We start from the raw sequence: 23,205 nt of genomic DNA, 5'->3' as shown, positions 1-23,205 counted from the left end.
AGACTCAAGGCGGCGGGAGTGATATTCCCTTATGTGTTTCAATCACCAAACACTACTGAGCCGACGGATTGAACCGGATTTCTCCTGCATTGCCCAATCCCATAGTTTCGTTGCGAAACACAGGTATCCAGCTAGCATTTAGTGTTTAAAGAGTGTTGGGACCACCCTGCTGACTGTTTTGCAATCCAGGACTGAGCTGAAAATATTCTTTGACTTTGCAATTATCAACCTTATTAAGTGCTCCGTATTAAAACCAGAGACGCCAAGTGCCAAAGGCGACTTTCCAGACAATTAGCTGATTTGAAACAGGAGTGGACAGATTATTTAATCCAACCTTGCAAATATTATTAAGTGTTTCCAGATCTTGTCCAGGGCTGAGAAATCTGCAGACAGGTTGATTGGCTCTGATGAAGGTCGAAGAAGGAAAGAAACAGAACAGAATTTCAACCCCAGATAGATGACCCCGGTTAATAGCTGGTATTACTCATTGATATTCATTCCTGGATTGGAGGAAGGGATTTAGAAATGGGACCATCGGGTTAGAAGGGACCTTGGAGGTCTTCTAGTCCAACCCTCCACTCAAGCAGGAGACCCTTCTATGACATTCTGGGTAAAATGGTTGTCCCAATCTTTTCTTGAAAACCTCCAGTGATGGAACACCCACAACTTCTGGAGTGAAACCGTTCCATGGTCAAGAATTTTGTTTCCATAGTTCTAGGTTGCTTCTCTCCTTGAATAATTTCCATCTGTGACTTCTTTTCCTGCCTTCAGGTGCTTTGGATAATATGTCCCCCCCGCCCCGTTCTCTGTGACAGCCCCTCAAATATTGGAAGACTGCTATCATGTCCCGTCTAACCCTTCTCTTGTAGGTTAGACATAACTTCCTCCCTCAACTTTTCATCGTAGAGTTTAGTATTCAGAGCACTTGTTCTAGGACAGTGAGGGCAAATCTTTTTGTTGTTGTTGAGTGCCAAAAATGCGAAGGCCTGCTTGCACCCATAATGGAAAGTGTTGCCCCCCATGCGCAGGCGCGCACAACCCCCTACGTTCCCCCCCCATGCGCGCCGCATTGCTCGGCTCCAAGCTGAGCTTGTTATTTCCTTCGGGGAGCTGGGGGAGGCCATTTTTGCCCGCGCCCCCAGGCTCCAGAAAAGCTTCCGGAGCCTGGGGAGGGCGGAAAACAGACCCAATGGTCCAACAAACTTCCGGTAGGCCCATTGGTCTGTTTTGTGAACTTCCGGTTGGACCTTTTGGCCTGTTTTTCGCCCTCCCCAGGCTCTGGAGGCTTTTCTGAAGGCTGGGGAGGGCAAAAACCACACCGGCGCTTGCGTGCCTGCGGGAATCGCGGCTAGGCAGCTGGCTTAGTGTCTTCTCTTGTTTCACCTAGGCACTGCGGGAATCGCTGCATCCCACCTTCGTCGCCAGTTTTGTGGTTCGAGGCAGGAACGATGCAGATGCCAGGTTTCAACGAGAACAGGTTTATTATTACAACAAGAACAAAGTGACAGCGATTCAAATGCGGCAACCGCGCGCCAAGGTATTTATGTAAACTAGTTAACCAATCAGTGGCCGGGGACTGGGCAGCAACCGCTGACATCAGTACCTCGGCAAATCAAGGAGGATCTGTGGCCGGCAACAGCCTCTGCTGCGTCCCAACCAATCAGGGAGCAGCAGGGCTGTTGCTGGCTTCTTATAGAAGAATGCATTAACCAACTAATGAATATTTAACAACCCATGGCACTGGACACGCGACAGTTGCCAACGGAAACTGCAGTGGTTTAACCTCCCACGCAACCTAACACGGACTTCTTTAGGATCGACGTCCCAGGTCAATGGCGGTGATCAGGCACCCTCTTCTATTCTCAAGTGGAGTAGGTACACAATACTATATTATACTTGCCTGTCGGCAGGCCTTGTATTCCCTCTCATCCTGGCCAGGATTTGTTCAGATTTTCTCCTTTCCCTTTCTCGCACAAAGGGTCCTTGGGCTGACTGGAATTTCCCTCGACGGTGGAAGGTGTCCTCCCCCGTTCCTCCGAAGCAAGAAGCCTCATGGTGCCAGAGGTACCCGGGGCTCGGATCCTTCCACCGGCGTGGGGTCCTGGTCGTCCAGAGCGAAAGATCGCCTGGTTGTCCCATCTGGGGTGCCAGAAATGTAGCAGAAAATGAGACAAGACCAGCTCTTTGTCAGAGGGAGAGGTTTATTTGTGAAAAAGGTTCAGTAGTGATTGGTCAAGCAAAATCTGAACCCCGAAGGGCCGGTTGTTTACAGTCTTTTATACTCTTAGACAACATATCGATTATCCCAAAGTACCCGGCCTTCCTGTGTCATGTAGGCCTCGTACACAATCTCGCACAACAGAGACAGGACATTCATTATTCAATTACCTCCCTACAGGGGGTATTGGTACCTGTTTCATTATCCTGTTTTAGTTAGGTGAAGCAAGCAGAACAACTAATCTTAAGGGTAATTAATCCTTTTCCCCATTCCACGTGGTAAAGAAACTTTAATACCCAAATAATCTGTCTAGTTGTCAAATTCTCTTTTACCTCCAGGTAGCCTTACATCCATGAAGGACTACTCGTCTGAGGGGCTGCCATAAAGAAGAGGGGGGTCAACTTATTTTCCAAAGCACCAGAAGGCAGGATGAGAAACAACGGATGGAAACTAACCAAGGAGCGAAGCAACCTGGAATTAAGGAGAAACCTCCTGACCGGATGATTAATCAGTGGGACAGCTTGCCACCAGAAGTTCTGGGTGCTCCATCACGGAGGCTTTTAAGAAAGTCACTTGATGTAGGGTCTCCTGCTTGAGCAGGGGTGGGGGTGGACTAGAAGACCTCCAAGGTCTTGATCTCGTAAATTGGGGTCACATGACTATAGGAATATGATTCAGTTGCCCAACACCCAAAATACGGTCATGTCAGAACTTTGGAACAGAGTCGTAAGTACTGGACGATCTGTCGTACATTTGGGTTGTAAGATGAGGACCACAAGTACACCTACAAAAGAATTTTCTTTCCCTTCTTTACAGAAAGGTTAGGAGTTTTGTGGCCTTCCAGGGTTTTGTGATAATGCTTCCCAGCGCAAGGAAAGCGTTATCTTTTCTCTTCATAAACGACGCTTAAACAATTTTTGTCACACGATGCAAGGAGACTTTTATTAATTTAGAACTGGTTTGGGGGTAGAATATTTATATTTTACTCTTAAACGGTTATAGGCTTTGGATCTCTCAGGGCAGCTTTGGGTTCGAAGCCCTTTAAGGCCACGAAATGCCAGCGCTCCGAACGCCTTAATAAAATTGTGGTTTTCCGTGTTGCTGCTTGCTGGCCAGGTGCATCAGCCGGAGAAGGAGGTCTCCAGTTGAGCCGTCCAGCCCGGTCAAATTCCTTTCGGGAGACGTCCGTCCTCTCTCGCCGTTCTTACTTCCGCAGGCAGCATCGGAGACCCAACTCTCTGTAAAAGGATGGGAGGCAGAAGAATTCATTGGGTCAGTTCCAGACAGGTAGGGAAGACAGCCAAAGCTTTTCCGAGCTCTTGTTTGTGGGGTTTTAGCATCAACTCTCTTTGGGTGGGATTAGGGTGGTCCCCAATCCATGGAGTTGCCCCCAAAAGGAGGGGGTCAACTTATTTCCAAAGAGGGGGGGGGATTCCTACCTTACGGGCAGGAATTAAGGGGACAGCCATCCTCCCGGCAACTTCCTTCTGGGTTGGTCACAAGTAGGCAGCCCTGTACTTTGTCACAACAAATCTTGTCCCCAAAGCACTTCCCTCGGTTTTGCGGGCCACAGTACATACACTAAAAGAGAAATGAAAAGAAGACAATGAACATTGCCTGCATCAATGGAGGGAGAGAATCAAGATCACATGAAGGGTTAATACCCCTTTATACGGTAATCCCTCGGTGAGGCCACACTTGGAATACGGCATCCAGTTTTGGTCGCCACAATGAAAAAAAGATGCTGAGACTTTAGAAAGAGTGCAAAGAAGAGCAAGCAAGAGGATTGGGGGACTAAAACATATGAAGAACGGTTGCAGGAACTGGGGATGTCTAGTTTAATAGAAAGAAGGACCAGGGGAGACGTGATAGCAGTCTCTCAATATCTCAGGGGTTGCCACAAAGAAGAGGGAGTCAAAACTATTCTCCAAGGCACCTGAGGGTAGAACAAGAAGCAATGCGTGGAAACTAATCAAGGAGAGAAGCAACTTAAAACTGAAGAAAAATTGCCTGACAGTTAGACAGAAAAGCCGAAGTGGCGCAGTGGTTAGGGTGCAGTACTGCTGGCCACTTCAGCTGATTGTTATCTGCAGTTCAGCGGTTCTAATCTCACCGGCTCAAGGTTGACTCAGCCTTCCAAGGTGGGTGAAATGAGGACCCAGACTGTGGGGGTGATATGCTGACTCTGTAAACCGCTGAGAGAGGGCTGAAAGCCCTATGAAGCTGTATATAAGTCTAACTGCTATTGCTGTTAGAACAATTAATCAGTGGAACTCCTTGCCTCCAGAAGTTGTGAATACCTCAATACTGGAAGTCTTTAAGAAGATGTTGGATAGCCATTTCTCTGAAACAGTATAGGGTTTCCTGCCTAGGCAGGGGGTTGGACTAGAAGACCTCCAAGGTCCCTTCCAACTCTGCTACTGTATTGTATTGTATTGTATTGTATTGTATTGTATTGTATTGTATTGTATTGTATTGTATTGTATTGTATTGTATTGTATTGTATTGTACTGTATTATATTGTATAACATTCTGGAGGCATAGCTTTCCTGCTAAGGTGCTCCTTAGCTCCTTCCCCCTTTTAAATCCCAAAGCATTAAGGTACACTGTTCCTCGACCTGGAGGTTCCCTAAATGGGCCACCTCAGGAGTCCCATCTCCCGTGCAATTAGTATTAATTAATTAATTATCATTAACACTAATTAATACCAATTCATTAACAATTAATTAATACTTAATACTCTTTAACTAATACTTAGTACTAGTTAATTAATACTTAGATAATAGTTAATTGATAATTAAATAATATGTAATCAATAATCAATAATAATGAATAATCAATAATTAGATGATCATTGATCATTAATTGATCATTGATCCCTGATTACTAAATATAAAATACTAATAATTAATAATTAATAATCAAGGAAGTAAGTTGTGAGTAAGTTGTGAAAAGCGTGCAGAGAAGTATAAAAATAATATCTTGGGAAGCATTTAGGGCCACCGGCTGTAGCTAATCCTTGCTGGATTCAGCTATGTCAGTGGAGCTTATTGCAATAAATTGCTAATCTAAGTAATGCTATGTTTGCTAAAATTGTACATGAAACAATAAACCTCCGATCTTAAAATAAGATTTATTGCTTGTGGTTTCCCTTTGTTTTTTATATAGGGATATTTTTTATGACAGAATTGATGCAAAACGCTGGCTTTTTCATGTTCAAAATTACTCATGAAATAAACTCTTGATTCAAAGTGGAATGGTGGAAGCGTGCTTGTATTTTCTGTTTTTAGTGTCTCATTTTACGACAGAATGAAGCCGTGCGTGGCTGGACAGCCATTTGTCTGGAACCGTACAGGGGCTCCTGTTTGAGAGGTGGGTCGGACTAGAAGACCTCTGAGGTTCCTTCCAATTCTATTAATTGCTGTATCACCTTTGCATTGGGGAGGTGGGGTTTACCTTTCAGCCCACCGGTGTGGCTCATGGACAGCCCTCCTGGAAATTAAAAGTTTGGTCACCTATAGACAAGGACAGGACAGCGAGAAAGAAGAGAAGGCTATGGGATTCTTCCTTACGATAGAAGATGGGAAGGGTAAATGCAAACACCTTTGCCTTACCTGTTGGGTTGTTATTTCAGGCACGGACCTCTTCTTCCCTCCTCGGGGGCAGTTCTGGAAGTAGCAGGCTGAAGACAAGGTGAGAAGGCAGAGGAGAAACACCGAAAGGATCCCGGCACGCATCTTAGGAAGTTTGGCAAGTGGGCGTATCTGATATCTTGCCTTCTGGCTCTTTCTCTCTGAATCCTGGCTGCATCCCCTGCGTATTTATATTGTTTTCATCTATTGCTTGGAGCCCTGTAACGCTCTGCCCTCCCCAAACATTTTCACAGGTGGGTGGGCTCCCTTCCTCTTCCCTCCACAGACCTCCAGTCTCCGACCGACACCTATAATCCACCCACATAGAAAGCAAGGGACCAGCCAGAGAAATCGAGCAGAGCTAATGGGGATCAGGGAAGACAGGGGGCTAGGAGCAAAGCTAATGAGTCAGGGAAGGCAAGGGGCGAGCGAGGAGATTGTACCCCAGCACGCACTATTAAGCAACCCAGGACAGGAAGATCGTTTCAAATCAAAGATTGATTGGGAACGTTCCAGTCCAAAAGCATTCTGTATTACCTGGACAGAACTCAACAGTTGCAATCTTTTGTGGTTCAACTCATCAAAGACTTAAGGACACTCCTTTGCTCTGCCTTCCCCCAGACTCATCAAAGGTATAAGTACTAAGGTCCCAAACACCTAAGCCAAACACACACACACACACACAAACCCTAACCAAGGTTAAAACTAACCAGGGTTGGTTGCTGTGTGAATGCAACTGCTTGTTCTTTGACTTAAGGAGGCCTGGTTTTGTGAACATAGAGAGCTGCCCTCCAGTTAAAACTCTGAGGATTGATTGTGGAATGCCACAAGCGTTAAAGCGGACAATTTGATACGAAACAGCTCCCATTAACCTGTTGCAAGGTGTGTCATATTATATACACTTCCTAGTTCATGTGTCATACTACACAGACTTCCTAGTTGGTAGAAAGTGGGGAACAATATATGGGCTTAAAACAGAGCTGCTAGATAGCTAGAGATGCTGGGAGTGAATTTTGCCTCTGGGAGACTTGTAGTCAAAAGAAGGACTAAGGGTGACATGATAGCAGTCTTCCAATGTTTGAGGGGCTGACTCAAAGAAGAGGGATTGGGGTGTCAACCTGTTCGCCAAAGGACCCGAAGGGAGGACAAGAAGCAATGGATGGAAACTAATCAGGGAGAAAAACAACCTAGAACTAAGGAGAAATTTCCAAACAGGAAGAACAATTATTCCGCCACCAGAATTTGTGGAGGTTTTTAAGAAGAGATTGAACAACTATATGTCTGAAGTGGTAGGCGGTTTCCTGGTTGGACTAGAAGACCTCCAAGGTCCCTTCCAACCCTCTTACTCTGTTCCTTTGTGTCTGTTCTTTTGTGCCAGAAGAAATCTAGCAGAAATAATGGGATCAGGGAAGGTACCAGTTAGGAGAAATCGAGCGGAGCTAATGGGGGGACAGAGAAGGAAAGGGACCAGCCAGAGAAATCAAGTGGAGCTAATGGGGGTGAGGGAAGACAGGGGGCTAGGAGGAAAACTCATGGGGCAGGGAAGGCAAGAGGCTAGAGAGGAGAAATTATTGGCCAAATCTGGGTATCAGCTCGTGCCCCCGTACGCACCATTAAGCAATCCAGGACAGGAAGAACATTTCATTAAGATTTACTGGGAACGTTCCAGTTCAAAAGCATTCTGTTGTTGGAAGAAATGCCCTTCTGGGTTCAGTTCCAAGTGGGGGGAAAAAAGACATTGGAAACATGGAGGCTGCTTGGAAAGATGGTTTAATGGTGGACCGGACCACATGGCCTGAGGTCCTGAACCGAAAATGGGGGACCCCATGCTTCTAAATGTTGGGTGAAGAAGAAGAAGAGAGAAAGAAGGGGGCTTGCTGGGTTTTTATACCTTGTTCGGCCCCACCTCTCTGTTTCCTGTCCCTGCGTAAGAAACGTATTCTGATTGGTTGTCAGACTCCCATGGGGCCATGCAGGGGCCACTCTCTAAGCTGTGTTTTGAGTCCAGGTTTGATTGAGCATTGCTTCTTCCCAGATGTTCTACTCCCCCTCCCCACCTGAAAAGAACTCTGTTTCAACTGCCACTTGCCTCACATTCCTGCCTACACAGGGGGTTGGACTAGAAGACCTCTGTTATTCTATTCTATTCTTCATTCCAATATGTTATGTTATGTTCCGTCCAGTCCTATTCCATTCCATTCTATTCTACCACTTGATAATGCCTTTGTGAGGCCACACTTGGAATATGGCATTCAGTTTTGGTTGCCACAATATAAAAAAATATATGTGGAGACTCTAGAAAGAGTGCAGAGAAGAGCAACAAAGATGATTAGGGGACTGGAGACTAAAACATATGAAGAACAGTTGCAGGAACTGGGTATGTCTAATTTGATGAAAAGAAGGACTAGGGGAGACATGATAGCATCTTCCGATATCTCAGGGGTTGCCACAAAGAAGAGGGAGTCAAGCTATCCTCCAAAGCACCTGAGGGTAGAACAAGAAGCAATGGGTGGAAACTAATCAAGGAGAGAAGCAACTTAGAACTAAGGAGAAATTTCCAGACAGTGAGAACAATGAACCAGTGGAACAGAAGTTGCCTCCAGAAGTTGTGAAAGCCCCAACACTGGAAGTCTTTAAGAAGATGCTGGATAGCTGTTTGTCTGAAGTGATATAGGGTTTCCTGCCTAAGCAGGGGGTTGGACTAGAAGACCTCCAAGGTCCCTTCCAACTCTGTTATTCTATTCTATTCTATTCTATTCTATAGTATATATTCTATTCTATTCTATTCTATAGTATTTATTCTATTCTATTCTATAGTATTTATTCTATTCTATTCTATTCTATTCTATTCTATAGTATTTATTCTTTTCTATTCTATAGTATTTATTCTCTTTTCTATTCTATTCTATTCTATAGTATATATTCTATTCTATTCTATAGTATTTATTCTATTCTATTCTATAGTATTTATTCTTTTCTATTCTATAGTATTTATTCTATTCTATTCTATTCTATTCTATAGTATTTATTCTATTCTATTCTATTCTATTCTATTCTATAGTATTTATTCTATTCTTTTCTTTTCTATTCTATTCTATAGTATATATTCCATTCTATTCTATTCTATAGTATTTATTCTATTCTATTCTATTCTATTCTATTCTATAGTATCTATTCTATTCTATTCCATTCCATTCTATTCTATAGTATATATTCTATTCTATTCTATTCTATAGTATTTATTCTATTCTATTCTATTCTATTCTATTCTATTCTATTCTATTCTATTCTATTCTATAGTATTATTCTTTTCTATTCTATTCTATAGTATTTATTCTATTCTATTCTATTCTATAGTATAGTATATATTCTATTCTATAGTATATATTCTATTCTATTCTATAGTATATATTCTATTCTATTCTATAGTATTTATTCTATTCTATAGTATTTATTCTTTTCTATTCTATAGTATTTATTCTATTCTATTCTATTCTATTCTATTCTATTCTATAGTATTTATTCTATTCTTTTCTTTTCTATTCTATTCTATAGTATATATTCCATTCTATTCTATTCTATAGTATTTATTCTATTCTATTCTATTCTATTCTATAGTATCTATTCTATTCTATTCTATTCCATTCCATTCTATTCTATAGTATATATTCTATTCTATTCTATAGTATTTATTCTATTCTATTCTATTCTATAGTATTTATTCTATTCTATTCTATTCTATAGTATAGTATATATTCTATTCTATAGTATATATTCTATTCTATTCTATAGTATTTATTCTTTTCTATTCTATTCTATAGTATAGTATATATTCTATTCTATAGTATATATTCTATTCTATTCTATAGTATTTATTCTATTCCTTTCTTTTCTATTCTATAGTATTTATTCTATTCTATAGTATTTATTCTATTCTTTTCTTTTCTATTCTATAGTATTTATTCTATTCTATTCTATTCTGGATGTAGCAAGCAGAAGAAAAAGCGAGCAGCGAAAATAAGGCAGAGAGTCAACACGGTGTAAGTCATCTTGGCCATCCCTGCTAGTTGCCTAGTTTATGGAATTGCCCAGAAAACCTCGCCCTGGTTCCCTCTTGGTAGCTGCCAGCATTTATACGGCCGAGAGGTCTGCGTAGGAAGGGCACCAGCCTCCTCGCCCGTCTCTCTTAAAAGGCACAAGAGATTGCTGTCCATGCCAGAGGTCTCATCTAATATGCCGAGGTCGCAGGTGTGAGGTCAGTCAAATATGGACAATTTGCGGTTGTGCGTTTTTCCTCCAAAGTGGGGGAAAGGGAGGGCGAGGACCGAGACTCCAGAAGTGATGGACGTCACTGGGGGGGGACAAGCAACTGGATCGCTTCTCTTCGTAACTTTCAAGAGGCCCCAATGGAATAAACCAGTTACTGGTAATCCCCAACTATAATTGAGCCCCAAATTTCTGTTGGTAAGTGAGACAGTGGTTAAGTGAGTTTTGCTCCATTTTACGATCTTTCTGGCCCTGGTTGTGTTAAGTGAATCCCTGCAGTTGTTAAATTAGTGACGTGGTCGTTAAGTGAATCAGGCTTCCCCTCTGTCTTTGCTCCTCAGAAGGTCGCAGAAGAGATCTCGTGACCCTCTAGGACACTGTAACGGTCATCAGTTATGGGCGTAAGTGTGAAAAATGGTCACATGTCCCTTTTTTCCGGGCCGTTGTTACTTTGAATGGACAACTAGAATTAGAATTAGAGTAGAATAGAATAAAATAAAAGAGAAAACGTAATAGAAGGGAATACAATAGAATAGAAAATAGAATAGAATAAAATAAAATAAAATAAAATAAAATAAAATAAAATAAAATAGAATAAATAGAATAGAATAGAATAGAATAGAATAGAATAGAAAATGAAATAGAAAATGAAATAGAATGGAATAGAAAATAGAATAGAAAATGGAATGGAATGCAATAGAATAGAATAGAAAATAGAATAGAAAATAGAATAGAAAATAGAATAGAATGGATAGAATAGAAAATAGAATAGAAAATAAAATAGAAAATGAAATAGAATGGAATAGAATAGAATAAAAAATAGAATAGAAAATGGAATGGAATGCAATAGGATAGAATAGAAAATGAAATAGAAAATGAAATAGAATAGAATAGAAAATGGAATAGAAAATGGAATGGAATGCAATAGAATAGAGAATAGAATAGAATAGAATAGAAAATAGAATAGAATGGAATAGGATAGCATAGCACAGCATAGCATAGCAGAGTCAGGAGGGACTTTCGAGGTCTTCTAGTCTATCCCCCTGCACAAGCAGGAGAACCTATACAATCTCAGACAAGTGACTGTCCAGCCTCTTCTTAAAAGCCTCCAGTGATAGAATACAGTGGTGGGTTTCAATTTTTTTTACAACCTCTTATCTAGGTGTGGCCTGCTTTGTGGGAGTGGCTTGCCACCCATGTGACCGGGTGGGAGTGGCCAACTTGTAAAATGTGGTGAAACTCACTTAACAACGCTCTTGCTTAGCAACCAAAATGTTGGCTGAGAAACTCTGGCATTTGAAGCACCCAAGTCTTAAAGCTGTCAAGTTACAAGACCCTTGCACCCCTAACCCATTAGAGAAAAAAAAACCCAGGGGTGTTCAAACTTGACAGCTTTAAGACTTGTGGACTTCCACTCCCAGAATTCCTCCTCCAGTCATGTCGGCTCAGGAACTCTGGCATTTGAAGCACGCAAGTCTTAAAGCTGTCAAGTTACAAGACCCTTGCACTCCTAACCTTTTAGAAAAAAAACCCCCAGGGGTGTTCAAACTTGACAGTTTTAAGACTTGTGGACTTCAACTCCCAGAATTCCTCCTCTCGCTCTTCATCTTGATGATGGGGGGATGGATGGGGGGGGGGGGAACTGGAACCGGTTCCAAACGGCACGGTAGATTTGTGGAACCTCTTCTATATAGAAGAGGTTAGAACTGGCAGGAACCCTCCCCTGTGGAGCACCCACAATTTCTGGAGGCCAGCTGTTCCACTGGTTAATTGTCTTCACTCTTAGGAAGTTTCTCCTTAATTCCAGGTTGCTACTCTCTTTGATCAGTTTCCAACCCTTGTTTCTCGTTCTGCCTTCAGGTGCTTTGGAGAATAATTTGAGCCCCCTCTTCTTTTTGGCAGCCCCTCAAATACTGGAAGACTGCTATCATGTCACCCCTAGTCTTTCTTTTCTTCAGACTACCTAGCCAAACATAAATCCTGCAGGCGTTCTTCATATGTTTCAGTCTCCAGGCCTTTGAGTATTGCTCTTCTCTGAACTTTTTCCAAAGTCTCAACAACTTTTTTTGTAGTATGGTGACCAAAATCTACTTGGTCGAATACTTTACAGGGTCTTGCCACACTGTTCAGCCCTATTTTTAATACTTATGAGGAAGTTGGAGAGAAAAGTTCACTCCAGCTAAAAGTCAACTTTGGAACTCCAGGGCACTAGAATGAAAAGCCAAGCTAATATGAATTTATAAGGTCCATTCTCGTAAGACCACCTAACCTGGCCAGCCACTGGTGGGTTTACCTGTGCACCCCCTCCTGCGTCAATATAGAGAACAAAATTAAGAAAAAACTTTTCAAAAAGAAAAGAAACAAGCTTTTGATGTGAGCAACACATCACTTCTGGCTTCCTGTGTGTGCCTGTGCGCAAATGCTTGCAATTTGTCTGTCTTGATGTGCTGGGTTGGGACGGAGCAGTTTCAAGCTCCACCCACCTCTTGGCTCCGCCTTTCCCCTTGGCCCCGCCTCCACCCTTGGAGTGCATAAAAGCCGTTCGGTCCAACCTGCATCCATGCTTCAACCAAAGAGCATCCTTAACCGAACAGGTGAGTAACCTCCCCCCTTTTCTCCTGGCTCATAATTCTTTTCTTTAACTTCGTCAAATCTTGTAATTTCTGTTTTAAAAAAAGTTTTTTTTGTTCCCTTTCAAGTTCTTTCCCAAATATACATCCTTGTAATTGCTATTTAACATTTTGTCTATTCATCAGTAGTCTCTATAATTATTTTTACACACACATATCTATAATACAGTTTGGGTGACTTTTTTGCCTTCATCTTTTTTTGCTACAACCTTACTCCTTCCATCTTCTCAACCTCCCTTCTGCCTTCTTCTTTCCTCCTCTCCTTCCTCCTTTCTTCTTCCCTTCTCTTTCCCCTCTCCTCCCTCCTTCTCCTCTTTCTTCCCCCCTCTCCTACTCTTAATTCTTCACCCTTACTTTCTCTGCTTTACCCTCCCTTCCTTTCCCTCCTCATCCCTCCTCCTTTCTTCTTCCCTTCTCTTTCTCCTCTCCTCCCTCCTTCTCCTCTTTCTTCCCCTCTCTCCTACTCTTAATTCTCCACCCTTACTTTCTCTGCTTTCCCCTTCCTTCCTTTCCCTCCTCACCCCTCCTTTCTTCTTCCCTTCTTTCCCCTCTCCTCCCTCCTTCTCCTCTTTCTTCCCCTCTCTCCTACTCTTAATTCCCCACCCTTACTTCCTCTGCTTTACCCTTCCTTCTTTTCCCTCCTCATCCCTCCTCCTTTCTTCTTCCCTTCTTTTCCCCTCTTCTCTCTCCTTCTCCTCTTTCTTCCCCCTCTCCTACTCTTAATTCCCCACCCTTACTTCCTCTGCTTTACCCTTTCTTCCTTTCCCTCCTCATCCTTCCTCCTTTCTGTTGTTGCACCTGCTTATTTATTTTCTCTGATGGGTTCAGCAATCCCAACTTTATCTTTTCATACAAGTAATTTTCTCTATTGCATTTTATTTCTAATATTCTAGTATTTTCTAAAGGGCAAAAGAGTTCATTTACTGGGTTTGTTGTTGTGCGAGAGTTCCTTTTTTTCCCCAGCATTTCTATTTTATTCTTCTCTCCCCCTATTTTTATACAGCAGGGTTTGATATTTGAACTGATTTCTCCACGTTTGGTGTCCTTGAGTTGAGTTGTGAAGGTGCTCAGAAGAAATTGAATTTGCTGCAAATGTGGGCCGAATCGAAGGGTTTTTTTTCCTCACCAGCTTTGCAAGCGTGAAAGGAGGAATCGCCAGGATATTTTTTGGTCCCCTGGTGAGTATTTTAATCTATCAAGAGAGCAGAGAATGGTTATATGGGGACAGGCCAGGGGTTGATCCACAGAGAACAGGATAGGTGGTTTTTGTTTGCAGTTTGGAGAATGCCCAAGAAAAATATAATTTCTGAAGGTATAAATGCCATTTCTGCTTTGGGGTCTTTATCAATTGTGTAAGTTGTTTGGGGGCAGAGACAAAATGAGGGATGGATAATACATTTCACTCTCCTCTGGTTTACACAAAAGTTAAATCAGTTTTCCTCAACCTTGCCAACTTTTAGCTTATTAGGCTATTTTGTAATTGTGCAGTGTCACAAAATAGCATGAGTGTTGCATTGAGAAAGGTGGGGGTAGCTATTAAAAGTGAGTCTGCTTCCTGCCTAAAAACATGTTTCTCCATTTCTGATCCAGGGAAACATAATATTCTGCCTTTTCAATATTTCCCAGGATGTTTCATTTTTTTCTAGGAGAGAGGCGGGTTTGAACTTCCTACACCATCACCCTAGAGCTGAAGGGGGAGATCTCTGTTATGTAGAATAGAACATGTTTCTCCATTTCTGATCCGGGGAAATATAATATTCTGCCTTTTCAATATTTCCCAGGATATTTCATTTTTTCTAGGAGAGAGGCGGGTTTGAACTTCCTACACCATCACCCTAGAGCTGAAGGGGGAGATCTTTGTTATGTAGAATAGACTGGCTAGGCCTTTTAATGGCTCATTCACAAAGGTGGGGGCTATTAAAAGTGAGTCTGCTTCCTGCCTAAAAACATGTTTCTTCATTTCTGATCCAGGGAAATATAATATTCTGCCTTTTCAATATTTCCCAGGATGTTTCATTTTTTTCTAGGAGAGAGGCGGGTTTGAACTTCCTACACCATCACCCTAGAGCTGAAGGGGGAGATCTCTGTTATGTAGAATAGACTGACTAGGCCTTTTAATGGCTCATTCACAAAGGTGGGGGCTATTAAAAGTGAGTCTGCTTCCTGCCTAAAAACATGTTTCTCCATTTCTGATCCGGGGAAATATAATATTCGGCCTCTTCAATATTTCCCAGGATATTTCATTTTTTCTAGGAGAGAGGCGGGTTTGAACTTCCTACACCATCACCCTAGAGCTGAAGGGGGAGATCTCTGTTATGTAGAATAGACTGGCTAGGCCTTTTAATGGCTCATTCACAAAGGTGGGGGCTATTAAAAGTGAGTCTGCTTCCTGCCTAAAAACATGTTTCTCCGTTTCTGATCCAGGGAAATATAACATTCTGCCTTTCCAATATTTCCCGTGGAATACAGCCTTACAAAAAAGATGTTTAGACTTTGGAAAAAAAGTTCAGAGGAGAGCAACTAAGATGATTGAAGGCCTGGAGGCTAAAACATATGAAGAACGGATGCAGGAATTGGGTTCGGCTCCTCTAGAGAAGTAGGGATGCGGTGGCTCAGTGGCTAAGAGCTTGTCAAACAGAAAGGTGGGCGGTTCGGCGGTTCGAATCCCTAGCGCTGCATAACGGAGTGAGCTCCCGTGACTTGTCCCAGCTTCTGCCAACCTAACAGTTCGAAAGCACGTAAAAAATGCAAGTAGAAAAATAGGTGCCACCTTTGGTGGGAAGGGAACAGCGTTCCGTGCTCCTTCGGCATTGAGTCATGCCAGCCACATGACCACGGAGACGTCTTCGGACAGCGCTGGCTCTTCGGCTTTGAAACGGAGATGAGCAGCGCCCCCTGGAGTTGGGAACGACTATAGCACATATGTGCGACCTTTACCTTTAGTCTAGAGAAAAGAAGGACTAGGGTGGACACCTAGTAGTATTCCAGTATTTGAGGGACTGCCATAATGAAGGGGGGGACAAATTATTCTCCAAAATAATAGAAGGGAACTAATTAAGGTAAGACGCAACCTGGAATTAAGGAGAAAGTTCGATTGCCAGACACCCAAAATGCGGTCATGTCAGAACTTTGGAACAGAGTCGTAAGTACTGGACGATCTGTCGTACATTTGGGTTGTAAGATGAGGACCACAAGTACACCTACAAAAGAATTTTCTTTCCCTTCTTTACAGAAAGGTTAGGAGTTTTGTGGCCATCCAGGGTTTTGTGATAATGCTTCCCAGCGCAAGGTGAAGCGTTATCTCTTCTCTTCATAAACGACGCTTAAACAATTTTTGTCACACGATGCAAGAAGACTTTTATTAATTCAGAACTGGTTTGGGGGTAGAATATTTATATTTTACTCTTAAACGGTTATACGCTTTGGATCTCTCAGGGCAGCTTCGAGTTCGAAGCCCTTTAAGGCCACGAAAGGCCAGCGCTCCGAACGCCTTAATAAAATTGTGGTTTTCCTTGTTGCTGCTTGCTGGCCAGGTGCATCAGCCGGAGAAGGAGGTCTCCAGTTGAACCGTCCAGCCCAGTCAGATTCCTTTCGGGAGACGTCCGTCCTCTCTCGCCGTTCTCATTTCCGCAAGCAGCATCGGAGACGCAACTCTCTGTAAAAGGATGGGAGGCAGAAGAATTCATTGGGTCAGTTCCAGACAGGTAGGGAAGACAGCCAAAGCTTTTCCGAGCTCTTGTTTGTGGGGTTTTAGCACCAACTTACTCTGGGTGGGCTTAGGATGGTCTCGAACCTATGTAGAAGAGGGGGTCAACTTATTTTCCAAAGTACCAGAAGGCAGGATGAGAAACAATGGATGTAAACTAATCAAGGAGAGAAGCAACCTGGAATTAAGGAGAAATTTCCTAACAGTGAGGACAATTAACCAGTGGAACAGCTCACCACTAGAAATTGTGGGTGCTCCATCACTGGAGGTTTTAAAGAAGAGATTGGACGACTATTCATTGGAAGGGTATAGGGTCTCCTGCTTGAGCAGGGGGTTGGACTAGAAGATCTCCAAGGTCTCTTCTGGCTCTGTTCTGATTGACTGGAAAATATTCCCCTCTAGATTTCTGCAAATTTAAGATCTGGGAATAAGTCAGTGTTCCGCAGCCTTCACCTCTTTAAGATGCGTGGACTTCAACTCCCAGAATTCCTGGCTGGGGGATTCTGGGAGTTGAAGTCCATTCATCTGAAAGTGACTCAGGTTGCAAAATACGGAAGGAGGTCATGCTGTTTTTTAATTCTTAGCCGATGGGCCAAACAAGACGCCTGCCATTTCTATCACAGCCACAGTTTGTTTATTGGACTTTTATAAGATTATAGGGAGCTGAGAAACTCGATTGTGCAGTAGAAAAAACACCGATACACATAGTCTTCATTTAGTGACTGCCGTTGGTTGCAACAACTCAGTGATTAAAAAAAAAATAGAGAGAGACAGAGAGAGACAGAGAGAGACAGAGAGAAGGGGGGGAGACAGAAAGAGACAAAGACAGAGAGAGGCAAAGACAGAGAGACAGACAGAGAGATACAGAAACAGAGAGACATAGACAGAGAGACAGGCAGAGTGGGAGAGAGAGAGAGAGAGAGAGAGAGAGAGAGGGAGGGAGGAAGGGAGAGAGAGAGAGATGTTTCTTTTACCTTGTTTTGCTCCCTCGCAAGGCAGAAAGCTGCTTAAAGAAGCTCACTGTTTCCTGAGTTACATCTTCCCAGGACAGTGCATCCTTAAAAAGTTCCAACATCTAAAGTCCACAAGCTCAGTTTTGTCCCCTTAGTTGATTAGAAGCCTCCCATCAGCTGGCAGCTGCTGCCTGAAACTGACTGGGTCTTAATCAGAATCCCTCTGAAGATTTTGGTTGTCCTAAACGCCTGCGTTGCTTGGGAAATGAATTTTTAATCGCCTCACCTTCGTGAACCGTACCCATCTGAGGCCGTTGATAAACGAGGACTACCTTTACGGAAGAGAGGATGGCTTTTAACTTGCTGGAATCTTTTCAGACGCCTCAAACTTCAACTCCCAGGGCTATCAGGAATTCTGGGAGTTGAAGTCCAGCACATCTGGGGGGCAACTGGTTAGAGAAGCTTTAGGGCTTCAGCACTGCTCCACATAACATTTGGCTGAGAATGAATGCAATTAAAAAATTTTTAAATGATGTCTGATATTTCTTTTTTTTCTCCATTTCCCCCCCCTCCTATAAATACCATCACTGCAGCAAATGCTAGGTGCTGCGCATCGCCCGCCCGCACTGCAGGGTTTCCCACCAGCCTCGCAGGGAGAAGGGAGAAAGTTCTCTTCCAGGCAACGCCGAGTCTCTGCAGTCCCAAAATAGCAGCCCATCTCTTCTCCACAACAAATGTTGGGCCCGAAACAGTTCCCTCTGTTGCCGGGGCCGCAGGGGATACACTAAAAGAGAAATTAAAAGAAGATGATTAACATCACTGAGAAACCCCCCACAATCTTTCCCCTGGTATAGTTGACAAAGTGAGGAGATCCCGTGGCTTAGAGGTTAACACATCTACCTAATACGTAAGTATGGATTTGAATATGGCTAGCCAACACAGTTCTAGGCTGCATCAACAGAGGGAGATAATCAAGATCCCGTGAAGGGTTAATACCACTTTATAAGGCCACACTTGGAATACGGCATCCAGTTTTGGTCTCCACGATGTAGAAAAGACGTGGAGACTCTAGAAAGAGTGCAGAGAAGAGCAACGAAGAGAATTAGGGGACTAAAACATATGCAGAACGGTTGCAGGAACTGGGCATGTCTAGTTTAATGAAAAGAAGGACCAGGGGAGACATGATAGCAGTCTTCCAATATCTCAGGGGCTTCCACAAAGAAGAGGGAGTGAAGCTATTCTCCAAGGCACCTGAGGACAGGACAAGAAGCAACGGGTGGAAATTTAGAACTAAGGAGAAATTTCCTGACAGTCAGAACAATTAATCAATGGAGCAAATTGCCTCCAGAAGTTGTGAACGCAGAAAGCCGGAAGCCTGGTAATAACTGTTCTGACTAACCGATTTCATGAAAAGTTTTATTAAACTTTCTGCCTGGAAATCAGAGGTGGCATTCAGCAGGTTCTGATCAGTTCTGGAGAACCGGTAGCAGAAATGTTGAATAGTTCAGAGAACCAGTAAATAACACCTCTGGCTGGCCACGCCCCCATCTATTCTCTGCCTCCCGAGTCCCAGCTGATCGGGAGGGAATGGGGATTTTGCAGTATCCTTCCTCTGCCATCCCACCAAGCAGTGGTGAAATTCAAATTTTTTTACTACTGGTTCTGTGGGCGTGGCCTGGTGGGCATGGTGTGGCTTGGTGGGGCGTGGCTTGTGAATCTCTATTCCCTCTCCACTCCAAGGGAAGGATACTGCAAAATCCCCATTTCCCTCCCCACTCCAGGGGAAGGATACTGCAAAATCTCCATTTCCACTCCACTCCAAGGGAAGGATACTGCAAAATCCCCATTTCCCTGCCCACTCCAGGGGAAGGATACTGCAAAATCCCCATTTCCCTGCCCACTCCAGGGGAAGGATACTGCAAAATCTCCCTTTCCACTCCACTCCAGGGGAAGGATACTGCAAAATCCCCATTCCCTCCCACTCCAGGGGAAGGATACTGCAAAATCTCCATTTCCACTCCACTCCAGGGAAAGGATACTGCAAAATCTCCATCCTCACCCCACTCTGGGGCCAGCCAGAGGTGGCATATGCTGGTTCTCCAAACTACTCAAAATTTCCACTACCGCTTCTCCAGAACCTGTCAGCACCTGCTGCATTTCACCCCTGCCACCAAGCCATACCACGCCCACCAAGCCACGCCCACAGAACTGGTAGTAAAAGTATTTTGAATCCCACCGCTGCTGGAAACAGCTATAAGACTAACCTGCTAGTTGGATCATGCTAGTTAACCTGGGGTGTTAGTTTACCATTGCTAATCCAGATGCTTCCTCCCCCCACCCCCCAAACTGAGTGAACCTGGTCTCTAAAAGCTAAACAAGGTTGAACCTGGTTAAGACTCGGATGAGAGGCCACAAGGAAATCCCAGGGCTACCACGTAGCATGGAGAAAGTTTTGGGGGTGTGAAATCCTAGAAGGAAATGACATGGTTTCCACATGCTTGCCGAGAAAACCAGAGGAAATCCCCAGGAACCAAGTTGTTGTTGTTGTTGTTGTTGTTATTATTATTATTATTTATAAATTATAAATTATCTATCAATTATCAATTATCTATCAATTATCAATTATCTATCAATTATTTATCTATTATCTATTATCTATTATCTATTATCTATTATCTATTATCTATTATCTATTATCTATTATCTATTATCTATTATCTATTATCTATTATCTATTATCTATTATCTATTATCTATTATCTATTATCTATTATCTATTATCTATTATTTTAATGGATTTATAGGCCGCCCAATCCCAGAGGAAATCGGGGGAACAGTTTGCTGGGTGCTCCATCCCATATTCAAAAGAGATTTAAAGCTTGGGTAGGGGGCCACAGGGATCTCCCAGGGTTATAAACAATGTTCCCTCTAATTTTTTTTCAGTGTGAGCGGAAAAGTATAGTGTTTGAGCGGCACATTTTCATGCCTGAGCACCTTAATTTTTTTCACAGATGTCACCTAAGACAACAACGAAATCAGTATTATTTGAAACTCAAAGTTATGTTTATTCAAGGTACCCGCTTAATTAAAAGTGTTATATAATATCAGTATCACTTAACAACGGTCCTGCTTAGCAACCAAAATGTTGGCTCAGAAACTCTGGCATTGAAGCGTGCAAGTCTTAAAGCTGTCAAGTTACAAGACCCTCGCACCCCTAACCCTTTAGGAAAAAAACCCCAGGGGTCTTCAAACCTGACAGCTTTAAGCCTTGTGGACTTCAACTCCCAGAATTCCTCCTCCAGTCATGTTGCAGCAACGTCATCTGCGTGGATCTGCTCCATCTTCGGTTTTTTCACAGGAGGCAGGGCTGCTGCTGAAGATGCCAACGAGCTCCCGCCGCCACTAGAATATGCATTTGTTTAGCATGACATAGAATAGTCTTTCAACCAGAAGTATGGAATAAAGAGAGACTGATAAATATTAAAAAAAATAAAACCAAAAAGCAGCTATTTATTTGAGTTCTAGATAAACATTTAGTTCAGAAGAGATTAGAATAGAACAGAGAAAGAATAGAATATAGAGAATACAATAGAAATAGAATTGGAAGGGACCTTGGAGGTCTTCTAGTCCAACCCCCTGCCTAGGCAGGAAACCCTACACTACTTAAGACAAACGGTTATCCAAAATCTTCTTTAAAACTTCCAGTGTTGGAGCATTCCCAACTTCTGGAGGCAAGTTGGTCCATTGGTTAATTGTTCTCACTGTCAGGAAATTTATCCTTAGTTCTAGGTTGCTTCTCTCCTTGATTAGTTTCCATCCATTGCTTCTTGTCCAGCCTTCAGGTGCCTTGGAGAATAGTTTGACTCCCTCTTCTTTGGAGCAACCCTGGGCCCTGAGATATTGGAAGACTGCTATCATGTCTCCCTAGTCCTTCTTTTCATCAAACTGGACATACCCAGTTCCTACAACCGTTCTTTATATGTCAATATCATTTAGACAAAGTTGATCCCCTTATTCTCCACTCCAGAACCTTGGAGTTTGAAGTTCTTTGGTTCTCTTCTCCCAACCTCTGTGTTCCCACGAGGGGATTAGCATCATAGCTCAACTGCCCCCCTCCCACCCATAAAGACCAGGAGAGCATCGCTGCGCATAGCCAAATGCTACCATAGCAACTATGGCGTTGTCTCAGGGGATCAAACTATTTTCCAGGGAGAGGAGGGGGATCAAGCTATTTGCCCCAAGCTAAAGAACTGTTGCCCCCCCCCCCCCCGTCTTGAATGGTATGACTGCTGTGTGTTTTAAACCATGTATTGTTTTGTGTCATTTTAATTTTGTCTGTATCCCCCCCTTCCCTGGTTTTGAGTTGTGAGCCGCCCTGAGTCCCCTTCGGGGGGAAAAGGGTGGCATATAAATAAAATCAACATTCAACATTCAAAGCACCCGAACAAGGAATAATGGGTGGAAACTGGTCAAGGAGAGATTCAACCTAGATGTAAGGAGAATTTTTCTGACAGTGAGGACAATTAACCAGTGGAACAGCTTGCACCAGAACTTGCAGCTGCTCCATCGCTGGAAGTTTTTAAGAAGAGACTGGATAACCATTTGTCAGAAATGGTGTTAGGGTCTCCTGCTTGAGTTAGATGACCTCCAAGGTCCCTTCCAACTCTGTTAATCTGCTAACAGGTGGAATCTTACCAAAGAGAGCTTCAATCTAGAATTAAGGTTAATCTGTAGGTTATATACCCCCTAATTTTTCTCTTCCGTAGGCTACAGACAAGGAAAGGACAATGAGGAAGAAGAGAAGGAAGAAGGCGGGAAGGGTGAATGCAAACACCTGGAAAGCCTTAGCCTTACCTGTCGGATTTCTGCATCTGGCAGGGACCTCTTCCCTCCTCGGGGGCAGTTCTGGATGTAGCAGGCTGAAGAGAAGGTGAGAAGGCAGAAGAGAAACACCGAAAGGATCCCGGCACGCATCTTAAGAAGTTTGGCAAGCGGGCGCATCTGATATCTTGCCTTCTGGCTCTTTCTCTCTGAATCCTGGCTGCATCCCCTGCGTATTTATATTGTTTGCATCAATTGTTTGGAGCCCTGTAAGGCTGTGCCCCCCCCAAAAAAACATTGTCACAGGTGGGGGGGCTCTCTTCCCCTTCCCTCCACAGACCTCCCACCCGAAACCAGCCTCCGACCGACACCCGTAATTAAGCCATTCGGTGCCAAGAGCTGTACCCTTCTCCCAAAGCTGCCGCTTTATTGGCAGCCAAATTATTTTTAATCGGGGCATCATCAAAATTGTGAGTCGGGTGGTCCGCAGGGACGCAGGCAGCGAGCATAAAATCAGGATGGTTTTTCTCTGTCCAAAATCTTTTTTTTTTTCTTTTCCTCCTGGCAGGGATGTTGTGTTTTCCGGCTGAACCTTCGTAAACATCGCTAGGTTGAGTGCGAAAGGCATCAAAATCCTCCCGTACTTTTGAAAAAGAGATGCCACGCTTCGAAGGAACAGCTGGCACCGTCCTTGCTCTGAACAATAAAAGTCCAGCATCGGTTTTTATGTTCTGAAAAGCTCCTTTGACTTAAGGCTAACTCCATCTAACTCACACCTTTCTTTCTTTCTTTCTTTCTTTCTTTCTTTCTTTCTTTCTTTCTTTCTTTCTTTCTTTCTTTCTTTCTTTATCCTATTTCTGAAATATAAGGGCACATCTGCCTTAGAGGTTCCTTTCTTATTGTTATGCAAGGTCTTAATGCTTTTAAGACTCTAATAGGGTTAGGGTCTTCTCCTCTCCTTCCCCCGATTCTATTCAAT

The 23,205-nt window shown here is 43.2% G+C and overlaps 1 protein-coding gene across 2 annotated transcripts in view; it reads right to left on the bottom strand.

The window, feature by feature from the left end:
- Positions 1 to 23,013, bottom strand: part of LOC148043742 (vasotocin-neurophysin VT-like) — a 30,770-nt gene extending 7,757 nt beyond the window's left edge. Inside the window, exons 1-3 of one of the 2 annotated variants that reach the window (XM_087723751.1) lie at positions 22,260 to 23,013; positions 17,988 to 18,189; positions 16,078 to 16,401 (exon numbers count right to left, since the gene is read on the bottom strand). In XM_087723751.1, the coding sequence (XP_087579877.1) occupies positions 16,238 to 16,401; positions 17,988 to 18,189; positions 22,260 to 22,406 (513 nt within the window). In that variant the 5' untranslated portion in view covers positions 22,407 to 23,013 and the 3' untranslated portion in view covers positions 16,078 to 16,237. Of the gene's footprint in view, positions 1 to 16,077; positions 16,402 to 17,987; positions 18,190 to 22,259 lie in introns of those variants that run through there. The other variant, XM_087723750.1, reaches the window with a different exon arrangement.
- Positions 23,014 to 23,205: the final 192 nt, after the last annotated feature.

Source organism: Thamnophis sirtalis, unplaced genomic scaffold, assembly GCF_051295495.1.
Source record: "Thamnophis sirtalis isolate CommonGarterSnake01/CBP01778 unplaced genomic scaffold, rThaSir2_p1.2 scaffold_10, whole genome shotgun sequence".
NCBI classification, from domain to species: Eukaryota; Metazoa; Chordata; class Lepidosauria; order Squamata; family Natricidae; genus Thamnophis; species Thamnophis sirtalis.
This window is presented reverse-complemented; position numbering and strand designations above follow the sequence as displayed.